This window comes from Moschus berezovskii, chromosome X (assembly GCF_049115385.1).
Source record: "Moschus berezovskii isolate FMDL1 chromosome X, NW_MosBer_1.0, whole genome shotgun sequence".
Classification (NCBI taxonomy): Eukaryota; Metazoa; Chordata; class Mammalia; order Artiodactyla; family Moschidae; genus Moschus; species Moschus berezovskii.
The window spans coordinates 146,941,691-146,963,654 of record NC_142488.1 but is presented as its reverse complement, the minus strand read 5'-3'; the positions used below and the strand labels follow the sequence as shown (position 1 = coordinate 146,963,654).

The window sequence follows — 21,964 nt, the reverse complement described above, 5'->3', positions numbered from 1 at the left end:
AGAAAGGCAGCATGTAGTAAATAAAACTGCTACAAGAATATTTAAGAAGTTGGTTATAGTCATTATCACTAATAAAATAAATGTATATTAATTAAAAAATGAAAAGTTAGACTGTGTCCTTCAAACTCAGTTTCAGTGCCCAGCTTCAGTGTGGCTCTTTTTCCCTTGGCTTACTCCAGCATTTTCCTTTTGATACTATTGGTTCCTATCACAGGGAATTTGCACTTGCTGTTCCTTTTGATGCTCTTCCTATCAACAACCTTCAAGCTGAGTTCTTCTTGTAATTCGAGTCTCATATCAATCATAGCCTCACTGAAGTTTCCCTCCCACCGCTCCCAAACACCACACTAAATGATGTTCTTCACAGTTCTTATTCTTATGCATTGTTTGTTGACCCTTGTTTATTACTGTTATATGACCTTTATGAAATGGGAATCTTCAAGAAAGCATGGATGGGCTTAGAGCACTGCAGCTTCTTAGATCTTTGTTGACTGGCAGATATTCATCTAGAAGCAGCTGTCAATACTTGCAGCACCCCCGATCCAAGAATCCTGTTCTTTTCAAAGTATGACCTGCTATTTTGAAATTTATTCAAATGTGTTTCCCTACCATCTTTACTCGAGGACGTGGGCACGCACGTACACACACACACACATATTCACACACACATTCACAGGAGCCCTTGGGAGCCGAATGCACGCCCCCTGATAGCAAGGATGTAGCCTGGTTTTGCTCACAGTTGTATTCTCAGTATCTGGCACTGCTAGGGCTCACAAAACCTTGCATGAATGAGTGAGGCACGTTGATCCCTCCAGTGGAGGCTGGCTTTGCTCTGCCTCGCCCTCCTTTCTCATCCTCCCCACCCATATTCCCATTCTAAAGGTGCCCAAGAAGGAGGGGTCCTGTCCATTTCTTCGTTCCCTCCTTCGTAGACTTGTCAGTTCATTCGCTAGTTCACTCATTCATTCATTCATTAGTACTCTCATTTCACGCCTCCCGCCTCCACCAAAGCTTCTGGCCTGCGCTCGCTGCTCCCCCGGGATCTGGCCTGCCCCTCCCCAAACCCGGGCTTAGCCACGCCCCCTTCCCGTCCCGCCCCCTCTCCGGGCCAATCGGGACCGGCGGGTCGGGCGGGGCCGGAGTCGGGGCGGGGCCTCGCTCTCCCACTACCCACGGCGGCGCCCGCGGCTCCGGAAACGCGCCGCTGGGCTGCTGGGCTCAGCAGTGCGCTAGCTGCTCCGTGGCGCTTCCTGCCACGCGGGGCCTGGGCCTCGCCAGCGCTGCTCTGCCAAGGGCCGCGCGTCAGCCGCCGCCGGGCTAAGGTGAGCGAGCGGGCCATAAGAGGATGTGCGCGGGGCCCGGGAGGGTGCGCGAGGCCAGGATGAGCACGCGGGCCGCGAAAGGATGTGCTGGGGACCGCGGATTAATGTGCGGGGCCCGGGTGATTGTTTGGGCCGCGGGAGGATGTGCAGGGGGCGGCCCAGGAGAGTGTGCAGAACTGGGGTGAGTGTTCCAGAAAGTGTGCGGGGTGGGGGCAGAAGGCAGTCAAGCCTTGTTGGGGAGGAGCGTTTGTGTTCCCTCGGGAAGCTGCTCTGCCCTGGGGCCAGCTGGAGAGGGGGACGGGTCCGAGATGGCGGGTCTGAGGAGGCCGAAGGCCTTCCCGCGGCGGGCAGGGGGCGATGGTTAGCGGCGGGAATCGCTGGACGTGCCAAGGCCTACGCTGCTTTGAGGGTGACACTAGGGGATGGGAACCGGCCACTATGAAAAGAGGGGGATCTCCCTCCCCAAGCGCAGAGAAGGCCGACTGGAAGAGGGCGTTGTGTGGGGGAGTGTGTGTTAAAGGGCTTTTCCCCCGTCTGGGGGAGGGGCTGAACAGCAGCCAGAGACGCTGTACTGGGGACAGTTCCTGGAGACGGAATCCCTCTTTTCCTTTTAGGAAGGGGTCGAGCCTCGGCTTGGCAGGGAGGGTGAGGTGGTAGCCTAGAGCCCAAGGGCTGTGAGGGAGGGGGAGGGGCAGCCCTTACTGGGTGAAAACGAGCCCAAGGCCCTGAATCTGAACAGGTTTTTCTGTCGCCCTCCTCGGGCTACATCTCCCTCTCCAGTGCCCACCACCAAACTGCTTTGCTGCCTCCTCTAGTCTATATTTGGTTGATTAATTACATGTCTTTTTCCATCCTCCCCCCCAACACAGTCGCCTGCGGCAGAAAGCCCATGGTCCCTTTCAACCCCCCAACACACACTGGCCCTCTTCCCAGAGGTCCCACTCTGTTCCAGTTGACACCCTCCAGCCAGCGTTGGCCCAGCCGGGGGTCGTTAGCCCCCTCTAGTCTCCTTGGTCAGTGAAATATTTTCTCTTCAACCTCAGACCTGACATTTTTCTTTTACCAAAGGATTTCAGATGGGCTTGCTAGAACAGCACCCCCTCTAGGTACTAATGCTGCCTCACCCCATCCCCCATCCTCCCTCCCCGACTGGGCCTTTAAGTCGAAGCAGCTTGCACAGTACCTGGCGCAGTCCAATCCATCCTCTCAAAATGTCTTAAGATCTGCATTTAGAATTCTATTGAACACTGATTTTCAGCCTTCTTTGGGTGAGAGACCTCTTAGAAAGTCACCGCGGCTGCTGCCGCTGCTGCTAAGTCACTTCAGTCGTGTCTGACTCTGTGCAACCCCATAGATGGCAGCCCACCAGGCTCCTCCATCCCCGGGATTCTCCAGGCAAGAACACTGGAGTGGGTTGCCATTGCCTGCTCCTAGAAAATCACTAGAAAGTGTGAATTTCCTGCCCAGAAATCTGACAGTCGGCAGAGAGTGGCCTCCCATTCAAGAGGCTCATGGGCCAGAAACCTATCTGCTGAGCACTGGAGGTGAGGAAGCCTCCAGATTCTAGATGGGCCCAGTGTTAACAAGGCACAGCTCTGCATCCAAGTCTCCTGAGTGCTGGTTGAAAATGCAGATTTCTCGTCCCCACCTACATCTGCTACTCTGCCCCTTGAGTTGTTAGCACACCCCAAGCCAGGGGTCTAACACACCCATCTAGCTCTGGCCCTAATTTGCCTGGGCTCCACAACTGGCCCAGGGCCCCTTGGTATCTGCACAGCATCCCCCATTCCCATTTAGAATCATTCATATCCAGGACAGTGTAACTTAAATGAAGCTATACTTACAATGTATTTTCATTTTCAGTAAGATAGCATGCATCTTCTTGGGGAAATGAGAACATAAATCTTCCCTCAATTAAGTACAACAAACACTACAAAATCCCCTTCTGCTCTACCTTCTGGCTTTTTATAGAAGGCAAAGAAAATGGAAACCTAAACAGAGAGGGGCAGGTGCCCAGGCAGAGTGAGAGAGGAAAACCGGGGAAGACAGAGACAGATGTCTCCACCCACGCACACAGAAAAAGGCACACACAGACGCAAACATCCCGAGAGAAACAGACTTTCCTGGTGAGACACCCTCTCTGTTGACCCTTTAGGATTCACTTCTAGTAGCAGTGAATGTGCACAGTACAGGGTAAGCCCAAATGGGCGTTGCAGCCACATCCTGGATGGACGGGTTGAGAGCTCAGGCCCTTGGCATCCCAGAATTGCCTGACTTGGGTGGATTGGTGTCTCAACAGTGTATTCAGTCTCACAGCCTATCCTTTGAACACTTGTGACCCAAAAAGACATGTTCCCGGAAGGTGTGCCCAAGTTCTGTCTTCCCAAATTATCTTAGTCCAACAGGTAGAACTTTCCCTGCCTGAGTAATCGCTCAGAATTGTTCTGAGACACGATGCCATCTCTGTATGTCTCTTTTGGGTAAGTCTGGATGTTTACAGACCAGGTCTGCTGGCCTTAAAGCTGGCCATGCTGTTAGAAGACCCCATGACGATGCAAGGTGGGGAGAAGTATTGTTTTGGTTCTGGAAGCACTTATATTTTTATATATGCCAGTGCTGTTGGACCATCTTTGTCCAGATATAGTTCTCTTGATCTGAGCAGCACAACTTAAGGGAGAACAGGCATCCAGTAAGGAGAATTGGGAATCCAGGTGATTAATAGGATGATTTAGGGTTAGGGTTAGAGATGGGAGAGGGAGCTGAAGGCACCTATCTGAATTAGATGATAGAAAGTGCAGTCTCTCGTGTGATCTGTAAAGATTCCCTCCAGGGCATTTTTGCTCTGGCCCAGAACTGAAATGAACACCATGAGCCACCTGTTATCTTCTAGGGTCTGGGGACATTCTGCTTCAGTCCTTATCTAGATGTTCCAGGGAGACCAGGTGCTTCTGGCACCCCTTCGAAGTTTCTGGAAGCTGCCAGTTCTAGTTTGCGTGGCTTTGCTCCCTCTCCCCTGCCTCCATTGGCCAGGGAAGGCTGGCACCTGCTGAGAAGGTAGCCTGGCTACTTATGCCATGAAATCAGTCTATTGCTGATCTCTTAGGCTCAGAAGTGACCTTTCCTAGTAACCAGACACAGTCAATAGGGGTCCTGAACTCCAAGGTGACCAGAAGACACTGAATTATTCCCTGCTTTTATGACAGATGTTGGCTTTTGGCTCCATTAAATTCAGCTGTTAATTTCTGTTCTTTCAAATCAGGGTGAAATGATTGTTTTGGTTTTCAGTGTTTCTGATTGGATACAGAAAATTGGATTTAAATAAGTTAGTTAAATTTTACATTGCCATCTAAAGCACATATCAGGAACCTTTATTCACTGACATGAACTCTCAGGTTTTAGGAAGCATGATGTTTCAGAAATGTGTCTGTGAAGCAGCTGCAGAGTCTGTGGCACTTGGCTAACTCCAGGGTAGAATCCACAGTCAACCTGATAAGAGTCTTTATTCTCTGGGAGCATAGAGTTGTTAGACTACACTAAAGATCCTGCTTAAAGAAGAAAGATAATATTGTTTATATTAAGAGGCCAAGATTTGTTTTCCCACAGTCTTTCTACCGGACTTCTCTTTCCTGGTTGGGCAAAGGAGTGCACTTAAAAGATTTGCGTATGCTTGGCCATGGTGAGTGAAAGTGCCTCACGTTCAAGGTCAGGATCTCCCTGTGTATCCATTGAGTGCATGACAATGGTTTTCATATTGTGCCTGGAATTGATTTGACCTTGATTTCACAAGGTCCACCTTTGGAAGGCAGTAGACACCTGTATGTGTCACATTTGTCATGGCGTCCAGCTTCTTTTCCAGATTAGTTCCACCATTTTAAAGTGGAGTGGTTGAGTGACATGGCTTCTGAATTATCAGATTGTTTTCAGGATTGATGATGATTTTATTTTTAACTGCAGTGGATTATTTTTAAATGATCTTCCTTTGTGTCTTGTAAAGGTTTTCCCCAATATACCTGTTTCATTATGCAGAGTTTAGCTTCCTTTTGTGAAAGCAAGGCTCACTTTTCCCCTCCCATCTTTATGGACACCTTTGAAATGGCCTCTATCTGTCACGGTCTCCATGGGTCCATAGTCTCTTGTCACTGTGGGTGGTGATCTGAAGTGCAGTTGGGTTAAGTCCCCTGGGCAAGCCTGGTACAGGAAGGGCCAGTCCTGTTGCTACACTGGAGAAGATACTTAACAATTCACTTGGGGGTTGTGTCCCCAGGACTTCATGCCAACTAAGTGAAAACACTTTGGTAGGATCTGCTCAGTTAAATGGGAACTTTTCAGGAGGACCTGCTCAATTAAGCATGGGTGGCTTGGAAAAACCGTGAATGAGAGAATGACGTGTGTATCTGTTGTGCATGGGACTGAAAGCAAGTCCCCTAAACCCATATGTACCATTAGGCTTCGATGACACAGTAGCCTGGCCTTTGGATAAGGCCCAGTGTTAGGTATTACTTTGTGGCATATTACTTTTCTCTCTTCTCTGGTGTAGCTCAAAATGCCTCAGATCTTGGGAGCTAGACCTTAGGCAATTTAGTTCACCCCTCAGATCTGTTTCTTCCTTCTCGGTAAAATGGAGGCAGTCACTCAGTTGTGTCCAACTCTTTGCACATTTAAAAGAGAAGTATTTACGTGCTCAGTCACTTCAGTCATGTCCGATTCTTTGTGACCCCATGGACTGTAGCCCACCAGGCTCCTCTGTTCATGGGATTCTCCAGGCAAGAATACTGGAGTGTGTTGCCCTTTCCTCCTCCAGGGGAATCTTCCCAACCCAGGGATTGAACCTGCATCTCATGCATTGACAGGTGCATTCTTTACCAGCGCACCACCAGGGAAGCCTGTGAAGGGAGAAGCACAGTGCCAAATGCATAGTAGGTGCCCTGTTAATGAAGTTATGTAACTCACCCCTCCCCCACATTTCCACTGAGCTCTAAGAGCTGCTGCCCCCTGAATGCTGGGGATTCAGGAGTGGCCAAGAAAGAGAAGGGCCCTATCCTGTGAGAGGTGACATTTTCCCCAGGGAGAATCAGGTAAAAACAAGCAATTTTCCCCAGGGAGAATCAGGTAAAAACAAGCAATTTCAGTTTTAGGTAGTGAAAAGTGTTATAAGTAAACCGTTATGGAGCTGGAGAGTGAAGACATTTGGAGGAGGTGTCACTTGAGTGAGGCCCGAATTCTTCGAAGGAGCCACCTGTGGCAGGTTCAGAGGCTCTCGGGATTATTGCCTTGGTGTATTTAGGACAGGATGAAAGCTGAGTGTCTGGAAGGACTGACTGAGACGTATGGGTCTGGTGGGCTCAACCAGGGCCTTGGAGTGGGTTAAGGCCTTAGGTCTCTGGCCTGAGGGCGGTGAGGCCAGGCTCGTAACCATTTTGCTCAGAAGGTGAAGGTGAGATGTTCTCCTCTTCATTCCATTTGGCAACAAAACCTCAAAGTCAATCAGAAGTGGATTTTTTAGAATGAACTGTGTAAATAATCAATGACCAGTTCATTTTGTATTGGAAGCCAAAGTCAAACCAGATATCAAATGTATACCAGGAAGAAGGAAGCCTTGCCCAGGGGACAGTGGGTTACAGAAGGCTTGGCTGCTGGGCACCTAGGGCTTCCCTCACACACTGGGGAGTCACTTAAAGATGAAAGTAGAGTTTCTGTGGACTTTGGGGCCAAAGGAGGCCTTCCCTCACACCTGTCATATTGCTTATAGCTTGAGGGGATGATCCCAGGAATTCACAATCCCATGGACCTGCCTCTAAGCTTTCTGGGGCTGCCCACGCATTCCTGCCAGCCCTGCTCTGTTGTGGCTTGCCTGTGTGGGCACCTCAGGACATTGTCCAGCTTCAAGGACTATTCCCTCTTGTCTTCTTGGCCTCAGCCCTGTCTTCTCGCATGCTGAGCACCTTTCTTATCCAAAGTCTACTGAAATCTTTTAAAATTGTTGTTCCTTTCTGGTTACTAAAGAAATGCAGCTTGGTTACTAAACATTCATGACAGAAACAGAAAGCTGAAGACCTTTCTAGACCTGGACTCTACACCAAGGCTGGTGCGCATTGCAGTCTCGATGTGCTCATTAGCTGTGAGTCACTCTCAGTTTATTCCTTTTTTTCTTTAAAATGCAAATATATACTGTTCTTTCCCTTTCCTCTACAATCTGTGATTTTTTAATCAACAGTTACTGTCTGTCTATAATCTTCTTTGAAGGAGGATTCAAATTTTTGTAATCTGCTCTGTATCATGCTGTATTGGCCACCTGTTGAATTTTTTTTTCCTTTTCATTTACTTATTTATCTTTTGTCCTATGTTTTTTTTTTCTTGTCCCTTACAACCTATTGATTTTATGCTTGAGCTCTACACTTTTCTTCCTGCTCTGAGTTCTAGGCTTCTTCAGGAAGGTCTCCCTCTTGTTTTTATGACATTGGGATTACTGACACTCTTCATGTTGTCTATACTGTATTGTTTTCCATCCTTTTACTTTTAACCTATCTCTCTCTTTACATTTAAAGTCTTTAAATTTTCTTGTAGACAGCACATACTTGAGTTTCTTTTTTAAAAAAAATACAGTCTGATAATCTCTGCAAATTAATTGGTGTGTTTAGTCCATTTATACTTAACTATCCATATGGTCGTGTTTACATTTGCCTCTTGGTATTTGTTTCTGCTTGCCCTAACTGTTCTTTTTCATTTGTTTTTTTAACCTACTTTTGGGGTTTTTTTTTAGAATTGTATTTTATCTCCACTACTGCCATGCATCAGAGGCTTGGAGGGCTTCCTAAAGCACACAGTCTTACATTTTATTTCTATATATGTTATAAACCCCAATTGTTTTGTTGTAAACAAAACCCAGTTGTTGGTTTTGTTTAGTTGCTAAGTTGTGTCCAACTCTTTTGCAAACCCCATAGATGGTAACCTGCCAGGCTCCTCTGTCCATGGTATTTCCCAGGCAAGAATCCTGGGGTGGATTGCCATTTCCTTCTCCAGGGAAATCCTCCCAACCCAGGGATCCTCCCAACCCAAGGATCAAACCTGCATCTCCTGCTTTAGCAGGTGGATTGTTTACCACTGAGCCACCAGGGAAGCCCTATAAATCCCATACTACCTTGCTATTTTTTTCTCTAAATGTTCAGCTTTCTCTTAAAGATTTACATCTTTATTTCAGCACATACTTACATTCCTGGTGTTCTTCATTCCTTTGTGATCCAAGTTTCCATCTGGTACCATTTCCCTTCACCTGAAGAATTTTCTTAAATATGTCTTATTGTGTGGATCTGCTGGCGACAGATTCTTTCAGGTTTTCTTTGTCTAAAAAAGTTTGTTTTTTGCCTTCATATTTGTTTTTTTTTTTTATTGGAGGCAAATTACATTAATACATTGGTTGATTTTGCCATACATTGACACGAATCCGCCCCGGGTGTACATGTGTTCCCCTTCTTGAACCCCCCTCTCACCTCCCTCTTCCCCATATCCTCCCTCCATGTCATCCCCGTGCACCAGCCCCAAGCATCCTGTATCATGCGTCGAACCTGGACTGGTCACTTATGATAATATACATGCTACAATGCCGTTCTCCCCAATCATCCCACCTTCACCCTCTCCCACAGAGTCCCAAAGACTGTTCTATATGCCTATGTCTCTTTTGCAGTCTCGTATACAGGGTTAAGGTTACCATCTTTCTAAATTCCATATATATGCATTAGTATACTGTATTGATGTTTTTCTTTCTGGCTTACTTCACTCTGTATAATAGGCTCCAATTTCATCCACCTCATTAGAACTGATTCAAATGCATTCTTTTTGATGGCTGAAAAATACTTCATTGTGTATATGTACCAGGGCTTTCTTATCCATTCATCTGCAGATGGACATCTAGGTTGCTTCCATGTCCTGGCTATTATAAACTGTGCTGCAATGAACATTGGAGTACATGTATCTCTTTCAGTTCTGCTTTCCACGGTGTGTATGCCCAGGAGTGCGATTGCTGGATCATATGGCAGTTCTATTTCCAGTCTTTTGAGGAATCTCCACACTGTTCTCCATAGTGGCTGTACTAGTTTACATTCCCACCAACAGTGTAAGAGGGTTCCCTTCTCTCCACACCCTCTCCAGCATTTGTTGCATGTAGACTTTTGGATAGCAGCCATTCTGACTGGTGTGAAATGGTATCTCATTGTGGTTTTGATTTGCATTTCTCTGATTATGAGGGATGTTGAGCATTTTCTCATGTATTTGTTAGCCATCTTTATGTCTTCTTTGGAGAAATGTCTGTTTAGTTCTTTGGCCCATTTTTTGATTGGGTCATTTATTTTTCTGGAATTGAGCTGCAGGAGCTGCTTGTATATTTTGGAGATTAATTCTTTGTCAGTTGATTCGTTTGCTATTATTTTCTCCCATTCTGAAGGCTGTCTTTTCACCTTGCTTAAGTTTCCTTTGCTGTGCAGAAGCTTTTGATTTTAATTAGGTCCCATTTGTTTATTTTTGCTTTTATTTCCAATATTCTGGGAAGTGGGTCTTGGAGGATCCTGCTGTGATTTATGTCAGAGAGTGTTTTGCCTACGTTCTCTTCTAGGAGTTTTATAGTTTCTGGTCTTACATTTAGCTCTCTAATCCATTTTGAGTTTATTTTGGTGTATGGTATTAGGAAGTGTTCTAGTTTCATTCTTTTAGAAGTGGCTGACCAGTTTTCCCAGCACCACTTGTTAAAGAGACTGTCTTTACTCCATTTTATATTCTTGCCTCCTTTGTCAAAGATAAGGTGTCCATAGGTGTGTGGATTTATCTCTGGGCTTTCTATTTTGTTTATTGGTCTATATTTCTGTCTTTATTCCAGTACCATACTGTCTTGATGACTGGCTTTGTAGTAGAGCCTGAAGTCTGGCAGGTTAATTCCCCCAGTTCCATTCTTCTTCCTCAAGATTGCTTTAGTTTTTTGCCTTCATTTTTGAAGGATACTTTGCTTAAATATCAAATTCTTGGTTGACATGTTTTTTTCCCCCTTTAGCACTTTAAAAATGTCATGCAGTTGTTTTCTGGCTTGCATATTTTCTGATAAGAAGTCAGCAGTTATTATTATCTTTGCTCCTTTGTATACTACATCTTTTATTCTCTGGCTGCTTTAAGAATTTTTCTTTATCACTAGTTTTCAGCGATGTGATTATGATGTGTCTTAGTGTACATGTGTGGGGTTTTTTCTTGCTTTGTTTTTTCTGTGTTTCTTTCGGCTTGCTAGGGGGTGATTGGGCTTCTTGGATCTAGGTTTTATCCAATTTAGAAAATAATAAGTTTTAACCATTATTTCTTCAATTATACTTTTATCCCCCCCTGCTTTTCCTCATCTTCTCAGATTCCAACCAAGTCACTGAAACTGTTAAATATTTTTTCTTTCTGATCTTCATTTGGGATAATTTTTATTGCTAGGTCTTCAGATTTTCTAATTTTTGGGGGGAGGGGAGAAGGCTGTATCTAATCTGCTGTTAAGCACATCCAGCGAAATTTTCATTTTAAATGTTACAATTTTCACCTCAGTAAGTCCCATTCAGTTTTTGTTTTTATCATCCATTGCTTTCATTATGTTCCTGTTTTTCTTTAAATAGTTATACATTGTTAAACTAGCTGTTATCCTTGTCTGTCAGCGATTATTTCTGGGTGTTTCTATTATTATTTTCCTTTCCATGAGTCACATTTTTCCCTGCTTCTTGGCATTTACTTAATTATTTATTGGATGTTGAACATTGTAGAAATTATGTTGTTGAATGTCTGAATTTCGTTGTTTCACTGTGAAAAGAGTTAGACTTTGTTTTTGGAGGTTGTTGCTTGCGGAATAGTTTCATCCCTTCAAGGCCTATTTTTATATTTTTCTAGAGCAGATCCAGGGTCACTCTGGCTCCAAGGATAAATCAGTCCTACTACTAAAGCATGGCCTCTCTGATTCTCTGCTGAATACCCCAGATGATCACTGAGAACTCTGTACTCTGGTTGGTTGGACCCTGAATATCTCCCTACCTTTGTGTGTCTTAGGAATTATTCAGTTTACAACTTCCTGGTCATTGTTTTCCTAGTGTTTGTGAGTTTTATTTTATGCATGCCTGGCTTAGTGGTCAAGAAAGACTCAAGGGGAATCTTGTGCAGATTTTTTTGAGCTCTTTTTTCTGCATAGCTCCCTCGTTTCTGGAACTCTGCTTTGCCTCAGCTTCCCTGAATGCTGGTCTGTGTTGATAATAAAGCCACTGAGCTCTGTTTGATCCCCCTTTCCCTGTAATCTAAATCTGGAAATTGCCTCTGGAAGATATCTGGGACACTGATAAAGCTTACATTATTTGTTTCTCTTCTCTCAAGGATCATCATCCTGTGCTGCCTGCTGTCCAATACTTAAAACTGTTGATTCACATCTATTTTGTCCAGTTTTGTATTTATTTATGACAAGACATTAAATCTGTTCCTTGTTATTCCATCATGGCCCAAAGTGGAAGTCTCTGTCCATCCCTTTTAATATAACATCTAATTTTATGAAAAAGTATTTCTGGAGTACCTGGGTTCTGTAGTCCTTGAGCTAGTGTAAAAATGCTTTCTTTTCATTTAACTATGAACCAAATTGATTGCAGAACAGAAACTGGGTTCCTGTTTCTGTGAACTCACTGAAGTGGGCGGTCTATGATGCAGACACACCTGTGCTGGGATCTGAAAGAAAAAGGCAACTTGCACATGTACCTTTTATTCAGATCTTTTATTTAGCAACTTAGTCTTTAAAGGTCTTTTTTTTTTTTGAGGTGTCTTTTTCCAGCTATTGTTCAACTTTTCATTTTGTCAAATATATCACAGAAATTTTCTTCTCTGCAAGCTGTCACCTGATGAATTGTTTCAGTGGGGTGGAGTATGGACTTTTGAGGGCCTTACTGTTAGTCAGGAAGCCCTGGCTCCTGTTCCCTTCCCTTTAGTAGCCCAGTCTGTTTTTTTGTTGCCCCTGCAAAGTTGAAAAAGATCTCTCACTTCCCAGTTATTTCTTCTGATGTTCTTTTGGGGAACACTGCCTTCCTCTGCAGTGTGAGCATGAAACTCTCCAAGGCCTACTGCTAGGAGGCCTATGGCCGACCTATCTCTAAGAGCCAGTATTCCTGCCACCAGCTTTCAGTCTGAGTTTATCTTCTCTCTGTGCCTGGGTGACATTCATTTGTCTTGTCTGGATTCTCTCTGGGCTGCCTGTATCAGTTCTCTGCCAGCCCAGTTTCCCCACTGTTTGGGATACGTTTTCTTAGGTATGTCCAAGCTTAGGTATGTTCTAGCTTGTCAGTCAGCCTCTGTGCAAGAGAAGACTCAAGAAGATTTAAAACAAGTGAAAAGGAAATCACCAGTCTCATCCCACAGGACCCAGAGGCAGGGCTGCTGTCTCTCGTGGCTCTTTCCACTTTCATTAGCTCCCCCTGATCCCCAGGGTCTGGCCCTTACCCAAGAAGTCAAGTCCTATCCAAGTCGTTACCATTCCTGGGAAACCAAGTCCTGGTAGTGCCCCATTGGAGTGCTTGAGGCTCAGATGAGCTGTGTCTCCCTCAGCCTACCTTGGGAATATGTCACTGCTTCCTGATTCTAGTGTTGGTCTCTGCCTCTTCCCCTGGCATAACACACAACCAGGCCTGAACCCCAGCTGCTATCTTTCCTCCCTCTTTCTGCTTCTCTCCCCCGGCGTCTGCCAAGGAATGGATACCTGCTGGGTTTGTAATTTCCATCATCCCGATTGGGGAGCTGAGTTTCAGTACAGGAAAGTGATTGAGCTCACGTCCCTTGGGAAGACAATGGGAGCCAGGGCCACAGCCCAGGTCTCCTGGCACATGGTCAGGTTCTCTTTCTAGGACTTCTTGAGGCTTATACTTAGATTTCCATGTTCACATGTATACTTACTCTAGACTCTCACCTCTCATCCCTGGGGTTACTGGCACTGCCCTTGCCTCATTCTAGAATGGATGGAAAGACAGATTGTTCCTGGGAATTCTTTCAGGATTCGGTGACGTTTGGTAATGTGGCACAATACCTCATCAAAGGGAGTGATTGAGGCTGGACCCTGAGCAGAGGACCTCAGCATATGAAGAAACGTGATATCTGTGGGTAAGGATGACCCCAGCCCTTCCACAAGACTTGCCACCAGCTTCGTGGTCCTATGGAGCTGGGAGTGGGATAAGGGGGCACCTGACATAGCCCCACACAAGCCCAACTTCCAGCTTATGCTCCCTGGGAATGGGCTGTAAGGAAATAGAGAGGGTCTGCTACACACGACTTGTCAAAGTAGTGGGTGTCCCTCCCAAGTCATAACAGCTTAGAAAGAAGTTAGAACAAACTGGCCACCATAATGAAATACTTTATTAACCCACAAATTATGTAAATTGTATGGAAACTTTATTGTAGTTGAGAGAGGCTGACATGGCAAGCTCCTTTGCACCACAAGGGGCTGCATGTGTGAGGTGGGGAGGCTTCTTAGGAGGAGAGACTGCCAGGGGTCAGCTTTGATAGTTATGGAAGGACCCCAAGTTCAGTGTTCAGACCTTGAGGAGAGTGGACAGAGGAAAGGGAGGATCCACCCCTCAGGAAGACTGCCTGGTGCTCTATGTGAATAGACCCAGAGCTTGCTTCATCCAGCCCCTGGAAGGAGCTGATCATTGGGAAAGGCATTTGATATGAATGAATGACTTGCCTAAGGGAACAGCCATTCCAGCCTTTGAGGATTAAAAGCTTCCCCTTCAAAGGCCCCAACCTGATGCCATCTTTGGCCGCTGCTACTGCCTGTTTCTTTTTCCACAAGAAGGAGTTCCTGTTTTGACCCTCACCTTGGGCTCTCACCTGGAGCAAGTCAGAGCTATCCCCTAACGTGGATTGAGCTAAACATTCAGGTGAGTAAAAAAGAAATTTGAAGAACTGTCAGGGCATCATGGGGGAGGCCCAGCTGAACCTTTGGGGAGGAAGCCACATGTTTGGGGTGTGGCTTGATCCTCGGTCACCTTAAGAGGGAGCTTCCAGCAACCAGGGCCTTATGCCCTTTCTGTCTACTGCCCTTATTTCTGGTTGATGACCTCCTGCCAGGTGGTCAGCAGCTGTCTTAGGAGCAAAGTGATTGTTGACACTCACTTGTTTTGCTGTTGATTGTTCCTTCCTCCTCTTGAGACTGCAGTGTCTTGTGGTTTTCATTTCAGAAAGCATCTGGGCAACCCAACAGCCAATGATGGATGAAGATGCACAATCACAGGAGATGGCTTCCACAAGCTCCCCGAGGGCCAGTGAGCCCAGCCCTGAGGTCAAACAGAATGGGGACTCGGGGGGGAAGGGAGGAAGCCCCCAGAATTTGCCTGTAGAGCATCACTTTGCATGTAAAGAGTGTGGGGATACCTTTCGGCTTAAGGTCCTCCTGGTGCAGCACCAGCGAATTCACAGTGAGAAGAAGGGCTGGGAGTGTGGCGATTGCCGGCAGGTCTTTCGTGGGGTGGCTGAGTTAAATGAGCACAGGAAGAGCCATGTGGCGGCAGAGCCCCAGCCGGGTCCCAGCTGGGTCCTCGACGGGGCCGTGGAGAAGAGGGAGCAAATGGAGAAGGAGGCAAAATCCTTTGAGTGTGAAGAATGCGGGAAAAGGTTCAAGAAGAACGCGGGCCTCAGTCAGCATCTGCGAGTCCACAGCCGAGAGAAGCCCTTTGACTGTGAGGAATGCGGCCGCTCCTTCAAGGTCAATACCCACCTCTTCCGCCATCAGAAGCTGCACACTTCAGAGAAGCCCTTCGCCTGTAAGACATGTAGCAGGGATTTCCTGGATCGCCAGGAACTTCTTAAGCACCAGCGGATACACACTGGCCACCTGCCCTTCGACTGCGACGACTGCGGCAAGTCCTTCCGAGGAGTCAATGGCCTGGCTGAGCACCAGCGCATCCACAGCGGAGCCAAACCCTATGGCTGCCCCCACTGTGGCAAGCTCTTCCGGAGGAGCTCGGAGCTCACCAAGCATCGGCGGATCCACACTGGCGAGAAGCCATACGAGTGTGGCCAGTGCGGCAAGGCCTTCCGGCAGAGCTCCAGCCTCCTGGAGCACCAGCGCATCCACACCGGGGAGCGGCCCTATGCCTGCGGCGACTGCGGCAAGGCCTTCCGGGGGCCTTCCGACCTAATCAAACACCGGCGCATCCACAGCGGACTGAAGCCCTATGAGTGCGACAAATGCGGAAAGGCCTTCCGCCGGAGCTCCGGCCTGAGTCGCCATCGGAGGACCCACAGCGGAGCAAGACGCTGCGAGTGCACTGAGTGTGGCCGCGTGTTCAAGAGGCGGTCGGCACTGCAGAAGCATCAGCCAATCCACCACGAGTAGGCGAGGCTCACAGCCCCATGGCTGGCAGCGGATTCCCGCCAGGGCCAGGTCCCTAGAGGGAGAGGGCAGAGTCAAAGGAGATGAACAGTTTTGTAGTGCTTATGTATTTTCTCTTCAGAAGGGTTGAAATCAATTTATACTACCACCAGCAATTTATAAGTGTCTGTGTTTCCCCTTTTGCCTATCGAGAGTAGCTTTTACCATTTTGATTGATTTTGGCTGGTTCAACTGGCCTTGAGTACCTTCAAGGTATTTAAACCCACAGGCCTTGAATCGGAGAATGAAAGAAGAGAAATCTAAATGTGGGAGGTGGAGCTGGATGGAGATGCTTGTTTTCCTCCAAGCTCCTCCTTCAGGGAAACGGAGACCCAGAGCTATTAAACGACAGCGTCCGTAGATTGTGAATCCTGACTTTCCCTAACAGAGCGATCACCCCAAAGTTTTTGGCCTACTTGAATTTATAAATTTTTAGGGTTGTAGATAGAGTAATCAAATGTCTTATAATATTTAATTTATTAATTTAGTTATGCATACCTATTATAAATCACGTTATATATAATAATATATTAATTTAGAAAGTATTCCTTTCTTGCCTGACTCTGCTCCATGAGATCATTTTATTCTAATTCCTTCTATGTATTTCTAACCACACTGTCTTCACCAACCTCAGAGCCCCTTTGGAGTCATCATTTTCAAAGCCCATCCAGTGGCTTCCATCTATATGAGCTGTGTGCCACGTAGCACTGTGACAATCCCTGCACAAGGCTCTCACTAGAAATCACCTCCCACAAGCCATAAGTACCTGTTCATGTAACATTAGAATGATGGTTGTCCTTTTTTAATTTGTCCTATAGTTCTACAATGCACCGACTTAAGGTGTTCCTTTTTTAAATGACCTTTAAAAGGCTTTTTTAAAGCATTAAAAACTTGTCATTGTGAGCTCATACTCTTAAGAAGAAATACTGAATCTGAGTTACATTTCTTTTGTGTCCTTTTTTCTTAAACCAGTTCAACCTGGTGACTCCCATGCATATCCAAAACTAGCATCGACTGGAGTTTATTTCAGGCTAATGGGTCTCATCCTCAAGCAGGACTATTCAAAATCAAGTATTTGAGAGAAGATCAACATGATAACAATGACATCCCAAGGACTTAAGCATAAGGTGATGCCTCCTTTTGGAGAATAGTAGCCTCTCCTGATATGGGGCCTAGATGTTACTTCTCCAATCCTCCATTTCCACCTCTGTAAAACGAGGATGATCACAGGACTACCTCCTAAGGTTATCACAAGGACCGTGATGTCTCACCTAGCACAGAGGTATACACTCAGTGAAGTCATCTGCCATCACGTCCATGGTTATTGCTGTTGTTCTGTGACTCACTGGTATCTGAACTGGGGATGGACCCAGGGCTCCTGACTCCTAGTCTCATCATCTTTCTCTCACATGATGGCTTAAAATACTGTTTCCGTTTCCTTGCATGCAGATCATATGTGCATCTCCTTTGACCAGTTATCAACTTACCTTTGAATATATTGACTTTATACAGCAGTTCTTTCTATATCAATTGTGATGATCTCTTTGCCAGTTTATTGCTTTGCTCTTTGTAGCAGTTTTATTACATTTTTGTTGCGCAAGCTTTTTTACATATCCAAGCGTTCATTGTTGTTGGTTAAATCGTAATTTCCATTGCTTCAGTAGTTAGAGATGATGACGTTTTCTACTAGATATTGAATTACAAATGAAAAGTTAAAAGTCCTGCCCCACCAGAAGGTGGATGCTCCAGGTGGGCAGGCTGGATGGAAATGGGCCAGAGATGCAGGCTCACTTCTCATCCAAGATGAAGACTCTGCACGTCTGTGGGCAGTACTTGACTATCCAGCCTGGCCACCCAGGCAATCAAGAGGAATTTCCATCTTGGATTGGCCAGAACACTCTTGACTGTTCCTCAGCATAGCCCTGGCCCTCAGCAGTGGGGCGGGACCTCACTTATGGGTCAGGATCAATGGGACAGTCCAAATTTGGTCTTGGCAGCAGCTGGCTAACCTTCCAGCTCCTGGGAGCCTTGGCCATGGCTCAGTGTGGATTCAGTGCCTGAGCAGCAGATCCACCCAACAGACAGCTCAAACACGAAGACTCAACCAACTGATGGCTATCATGTGGATGGTATCCTCTTCCTAGAGAGTGATTCTGGAACTAGAAAGAGGTCAGCAGTTTGGTGGCTTCCACTTTTGGCGACTAGGAGGAAATTCACCTGTGTGTTCTGATGTCACCTCCTGCTTCCACATCTGTGAGGGGGTGACAGAACAAAGGCTTGGAGACAACCCTGCCCCTCTGATGGCCACACCAGGCCTAGGCTGTGACTTGCCACAGCCTCGCCCAAGAGGGGCAGTTAAAACAAGGGTTTGAAGGGCAATGATGCCTTCTGACGACAGCCCGTGTGGCATAGAAATAGAAATTGGTCATCTTGGGACTGGGCTCTCACTTTCAGCAGCCTCCCCCAGGAGGAAAAGCAGCAAGGGCTAGCCACGAACCTAGCCCCTGTAGCATGACTTCTCAGCAACTGTGCCTGGGGTAGAGGGGGAGCTTGAGAGCCTGCCAAGGAAGGGCACACTTCTGACAGGCCCACCGGGGCTGGGAAGCAGGGTCCCACAGTGACCCTTGTGACCTTAGCCAGAGGTACTCTGGAATGGCCCCCCCCAGGTCACACCAGTGGCTCTCTGCGACATCTCCATCCTGACCCCCAGGCTGGAGAGAAGCTGACAGCTCTTGTTACATAGCAATTCTTTCTGCTAGGGGGCCTCAGTTCTTACAGTAGTTGTAAATCTATGTCTGAAATCACTACTTCCTTTCTCATCAGTTTTCTCTTTTCAAGCTGTTAATGATGTATTTGCTGCAACTGTCATTTGGTAATGAATGTTGGCGTCCATGGGGGCACGTGGCAACTCAACCTGGAAGTAGCCTGCCATATCTTGCCTGGGTTTTAGGAAGGATCCAGATGCAGTATTAACTCAGAACTTAGCATCGTAGACACCACTCCACTTGTCCCCAGCCAGGACCCAGCACCTTGGCACCTTGCCATGCCCTCCTTTCCTTTGTTCCATTCTCAGTTCTATGATTTTCTCTCGAACAGACCATCCGCCGGAGTGAACACATCTTTTCTGTCACTGTGTTTGCAGGTCAAGTCCATGCTCTCTCTGTGGCTTTAACGTGTGTCCTGTAGTCGCACCGAGTTCAGTGTTTGCCTTGGGTCCCTGGGGGAGGGGGTGGATTTCCTTGGACTCTCTAGGTCTACTGCTACATCAGATGCAAAATGTGATCATACTTGCTGTCATGTGTGCTTGTCTATGCATTTATGTATCTACCTCATTTCATTTTTCTTTCTAATCACACGTATTCTTTTTGCAAGGCAAATGGAGAGCAGGTTGGTTATGTAGAATGCCAGCTGTCCTTCAAAATGGGTCCTTTTCTTAAATTCTGAAAAACACCTTCCATCACTTTTATTAAAGTTTTGAATACTTGCTGAAATTTTCAGAAGAAAGTAACTGTTTACCACTTCTGCTGCTTAATAAGATGAACTGTGTGGATTAGTTGTGTCATACCCACTCTCCAGTTTCCAAAATGAGCCCCACCCTGTCCTGGTGAGCATCTCTCTCGTGTGGGGTTGCATTCCGCATGCCCGGAGCTATGCCCTGTTGTCTGATATGTGACCCCCACCCCATCAAGGTCATGTTCATTCAACCAGAACTGAACACTTGACTCACGGGCAGTAACTGGTCAACCGAGCTGGAGACATGGACCAGATCTTTAGGGTTCTCTGTGAAGTGTAAATAAGAAAACAGAGAAGTTTCTAGTTTGTGCTGGCACGAAGAGGGAGCCACTTGGGATTTAGGGGAGTTGCCCTGATGGGCAGCACCAACTTGAAGATCTATGGACTCCTGCTGGGCACCCTCAGAAAGGCCTTGACCCCAGCACTGCAAGGGAGCCTGGCAGTTCCCTTCTGGGATCTCTGGTGACTGCCCTGGTCCACTTGTGTCCCCGCTGTAGACCCCCTTGACCTGAGCCAGCTTGAGAAGGCCTCTGCTTTTTACAGTCTGTCAAGAGCAATTGCATTTCCCCATTTGTCCACTTCCTGAGAAGAATCACATGGTTGGCTTTCCTCATGTCCTACCCAGCCCTTGTCCCCAGACCAAGCCCCACCTGACTGTTCTAAACACCTCTTTTCAATGTGGTATTCTGTTTGCTATCATGGATACAAATCTATGCCTCCCAGTCTCAGTGAGTTTGACCAGTGATTTTTCTGTCTGGGCATTGTTCCTTTCCTGACCCCATGTTTGCCCCAGGAAATGAGTTAAGTAACTGCTCACCCTATTCTTGATTTTGGAAGTGTCTAGCTACTTCCAGCTACTTCCCAGCTGTCAGATTGGGAAACTGATAACTTCTGGATAACTAGTATACTTACAATGTGTAGTTCTCATTGCATCTGTTCGGGTGTTTATTTTCAAAAGTAGAAATGGTCTCTTTAAACAAACATGGCCTTCAGTGTTACTTGCAGATCTGAGAACAGTTATGCCCTGCCCCAGTTCATGTTTTGGTTGTTCGCTCTCTTTTCTCATTCCTCCCCAGTCTCCTTAACTTGTCTGTTTTACAGCAGTTACTATAATCAGCCTTGCACTAGCGCTTTGCTCTCCCTGCCCTCCCCAACCTGTTAGCTTGTGAGCTCTTAGAAGACAGGGGTGGCCCTTCTTGTCTGATTCCCCTTCCAGATCTAGCACAGTGCCTTGCATCGAGTAGATTTCAATAAATAAATGTTAAATGGCATTGGTTGTCCTTGACTTATTTCGTCAAATTTCCCTTTTTTCTCCACATTCTGCACTTCCAGCCCCTGCCATGCCTCCCCCCATGCCCTGCAACTGCCTGCTGTATGCCTCGAGGAGAAGGGGGGAATCCCTGGAGACAGAGAGTTGGACTTCCTGGAAGTTTGAGCTGTCCCTTGGCAGAAGGAGCCTGTCATTCAGCCAGGTGCCTCCATCCACCACAGCTGAGGCTCTCCCCTGGGTCTAAATTCCAGGTGGAAGTGGAAGACCAGCTTTCCCCTTAGCTTCTACCCCTAGGAATCAGAAATGGGGTGACAGAAGGGGCTTCTGAGAATTGTCCAGCCTCTGTGGGCTGCATAGGAGCGGGAGGGGGGAAGTCAGTCTTCTTGGTGGTGAGTGGCTGGCCTCCTCTGTAGTGTCCATTTCTCAGAAAAGGCTGGCGACGAGGACAGACTGCTGGTTCCCTGACCCTGTGAAACACAAACAGAGCTTGGCCTTGGAGTCAGCTGCCCCATTCTGGAAGGGCAAGTGAAAAATGGGCTCCAGGAAGTGCGTGGGTTGGCCCCTTCCGGGTCACGATGTGCCCCAATAGGAGAGAGCCGCATTTTGGAAAGGAGCATGACTCCACCTACCAACCTGGTCTCCCTGGAGGTGCTCAGGCAAGGCCTATGTCTTCTTTCCGCCAGGTCTTGTCAATTACTCTACCCAAATGCAACTTCCAGGCAGGTGGTGTGATACTGCCTCACCCAACCGAGAGCCCAACCATCTTTACTTGAACCACTCATTTTCTTTGCTGGAATCATGATGTGCTTGCCACCAAGAATTTCACCTCTTTTTCCTTGAAACATGTGCAAGCTTTGTTCAGGCAAGCTGCCCTGTGCAAAAGTCAAGGCCATAGGTCCACTTGTTAAGAATGGGCCCGGGGAGAGGGAACAGGCTGGGACTTTTCTCTTGGTGTCCTGTGGGCCTCCAGTAGGGGGTGGAGAATGTTCATCTCTGCTCCTCTCTTAGTGCCCCTGCCTTCCAGAGCCCTGGAGCTTCTCTCAACGCCACCCTCCTCTGAGTCCTCCCAGAAGTCTTAACCTGAGAGTTCACTGACCCCAGACCCCCACCTCATGGGCCAGTGTCCGAGCCTCCCTCATTGCTAAGGAGGCTCCCACCCACGGCTCTCTGTCCCAGTCCACTTCTGCCCAGCTCACATACCACCTTAGAGGTGACACTGGCATTGTCTTAGTCCATTCAAGCTGCTGTAATAAAAATACCATGAACTAGGTGGATTCTCAACAGATGTTGGTTGCTCACAGTTCCGGAGCATGGGAAGTCCAAATCATGGCTGGCGGAGCTAGTATCCAATGAAGACCTGCTTCCTCATGTATATGTGGCTGTGTCCTCCAGTGTTGGAAACTGTGGGGGAGCTTTCTGGGGCCTCTTTTATAAGGTCAGTAATTCCATTCATGG

General features: G+C 47.0%; 1 protein-coding gene across 2 annotated transcripts; it reads left to right on the top strand.

The window, feature by feature from the left end:
- Positions 1–1,187: 1,187 nt before the first annotated feature.
- Positions 1,188–20,504, top strand: ZNF275 (zinc finger protein 275). 2 transcript variants are annotated; one of them, XM_055393393.2, is made up of 4 exons: positions 1,188–1,322; positions 13,348–13,454; positions 14,149–14,233; positions 14,534–20,504. In XM_055393393.2, the coding sequence occupies exon 4, from the start codon at positions 14,560–14,562 to the stop codon at positions 15,688–15,690; it is 1,131 nt and encodes a 376-aa protein (XP_055249368.1). In that variant the 5' UTR covers positions 1,188–1,322; positions 13,348–13,454; positions 14,149–14,233; positions 14,534–14,559; the 3' UTR covers positions 15,691–20,504. The 2 variants fall into 2 exon arrangements, with proteins under 2 accessions (XP_055249368.1, XP_055249367.1); XM_055393392.2 differs by having other exon boundaries at positions 14,146–14,233.
- Positions 20,505–21,964: the final 1,460 nt, after the last annotated feature.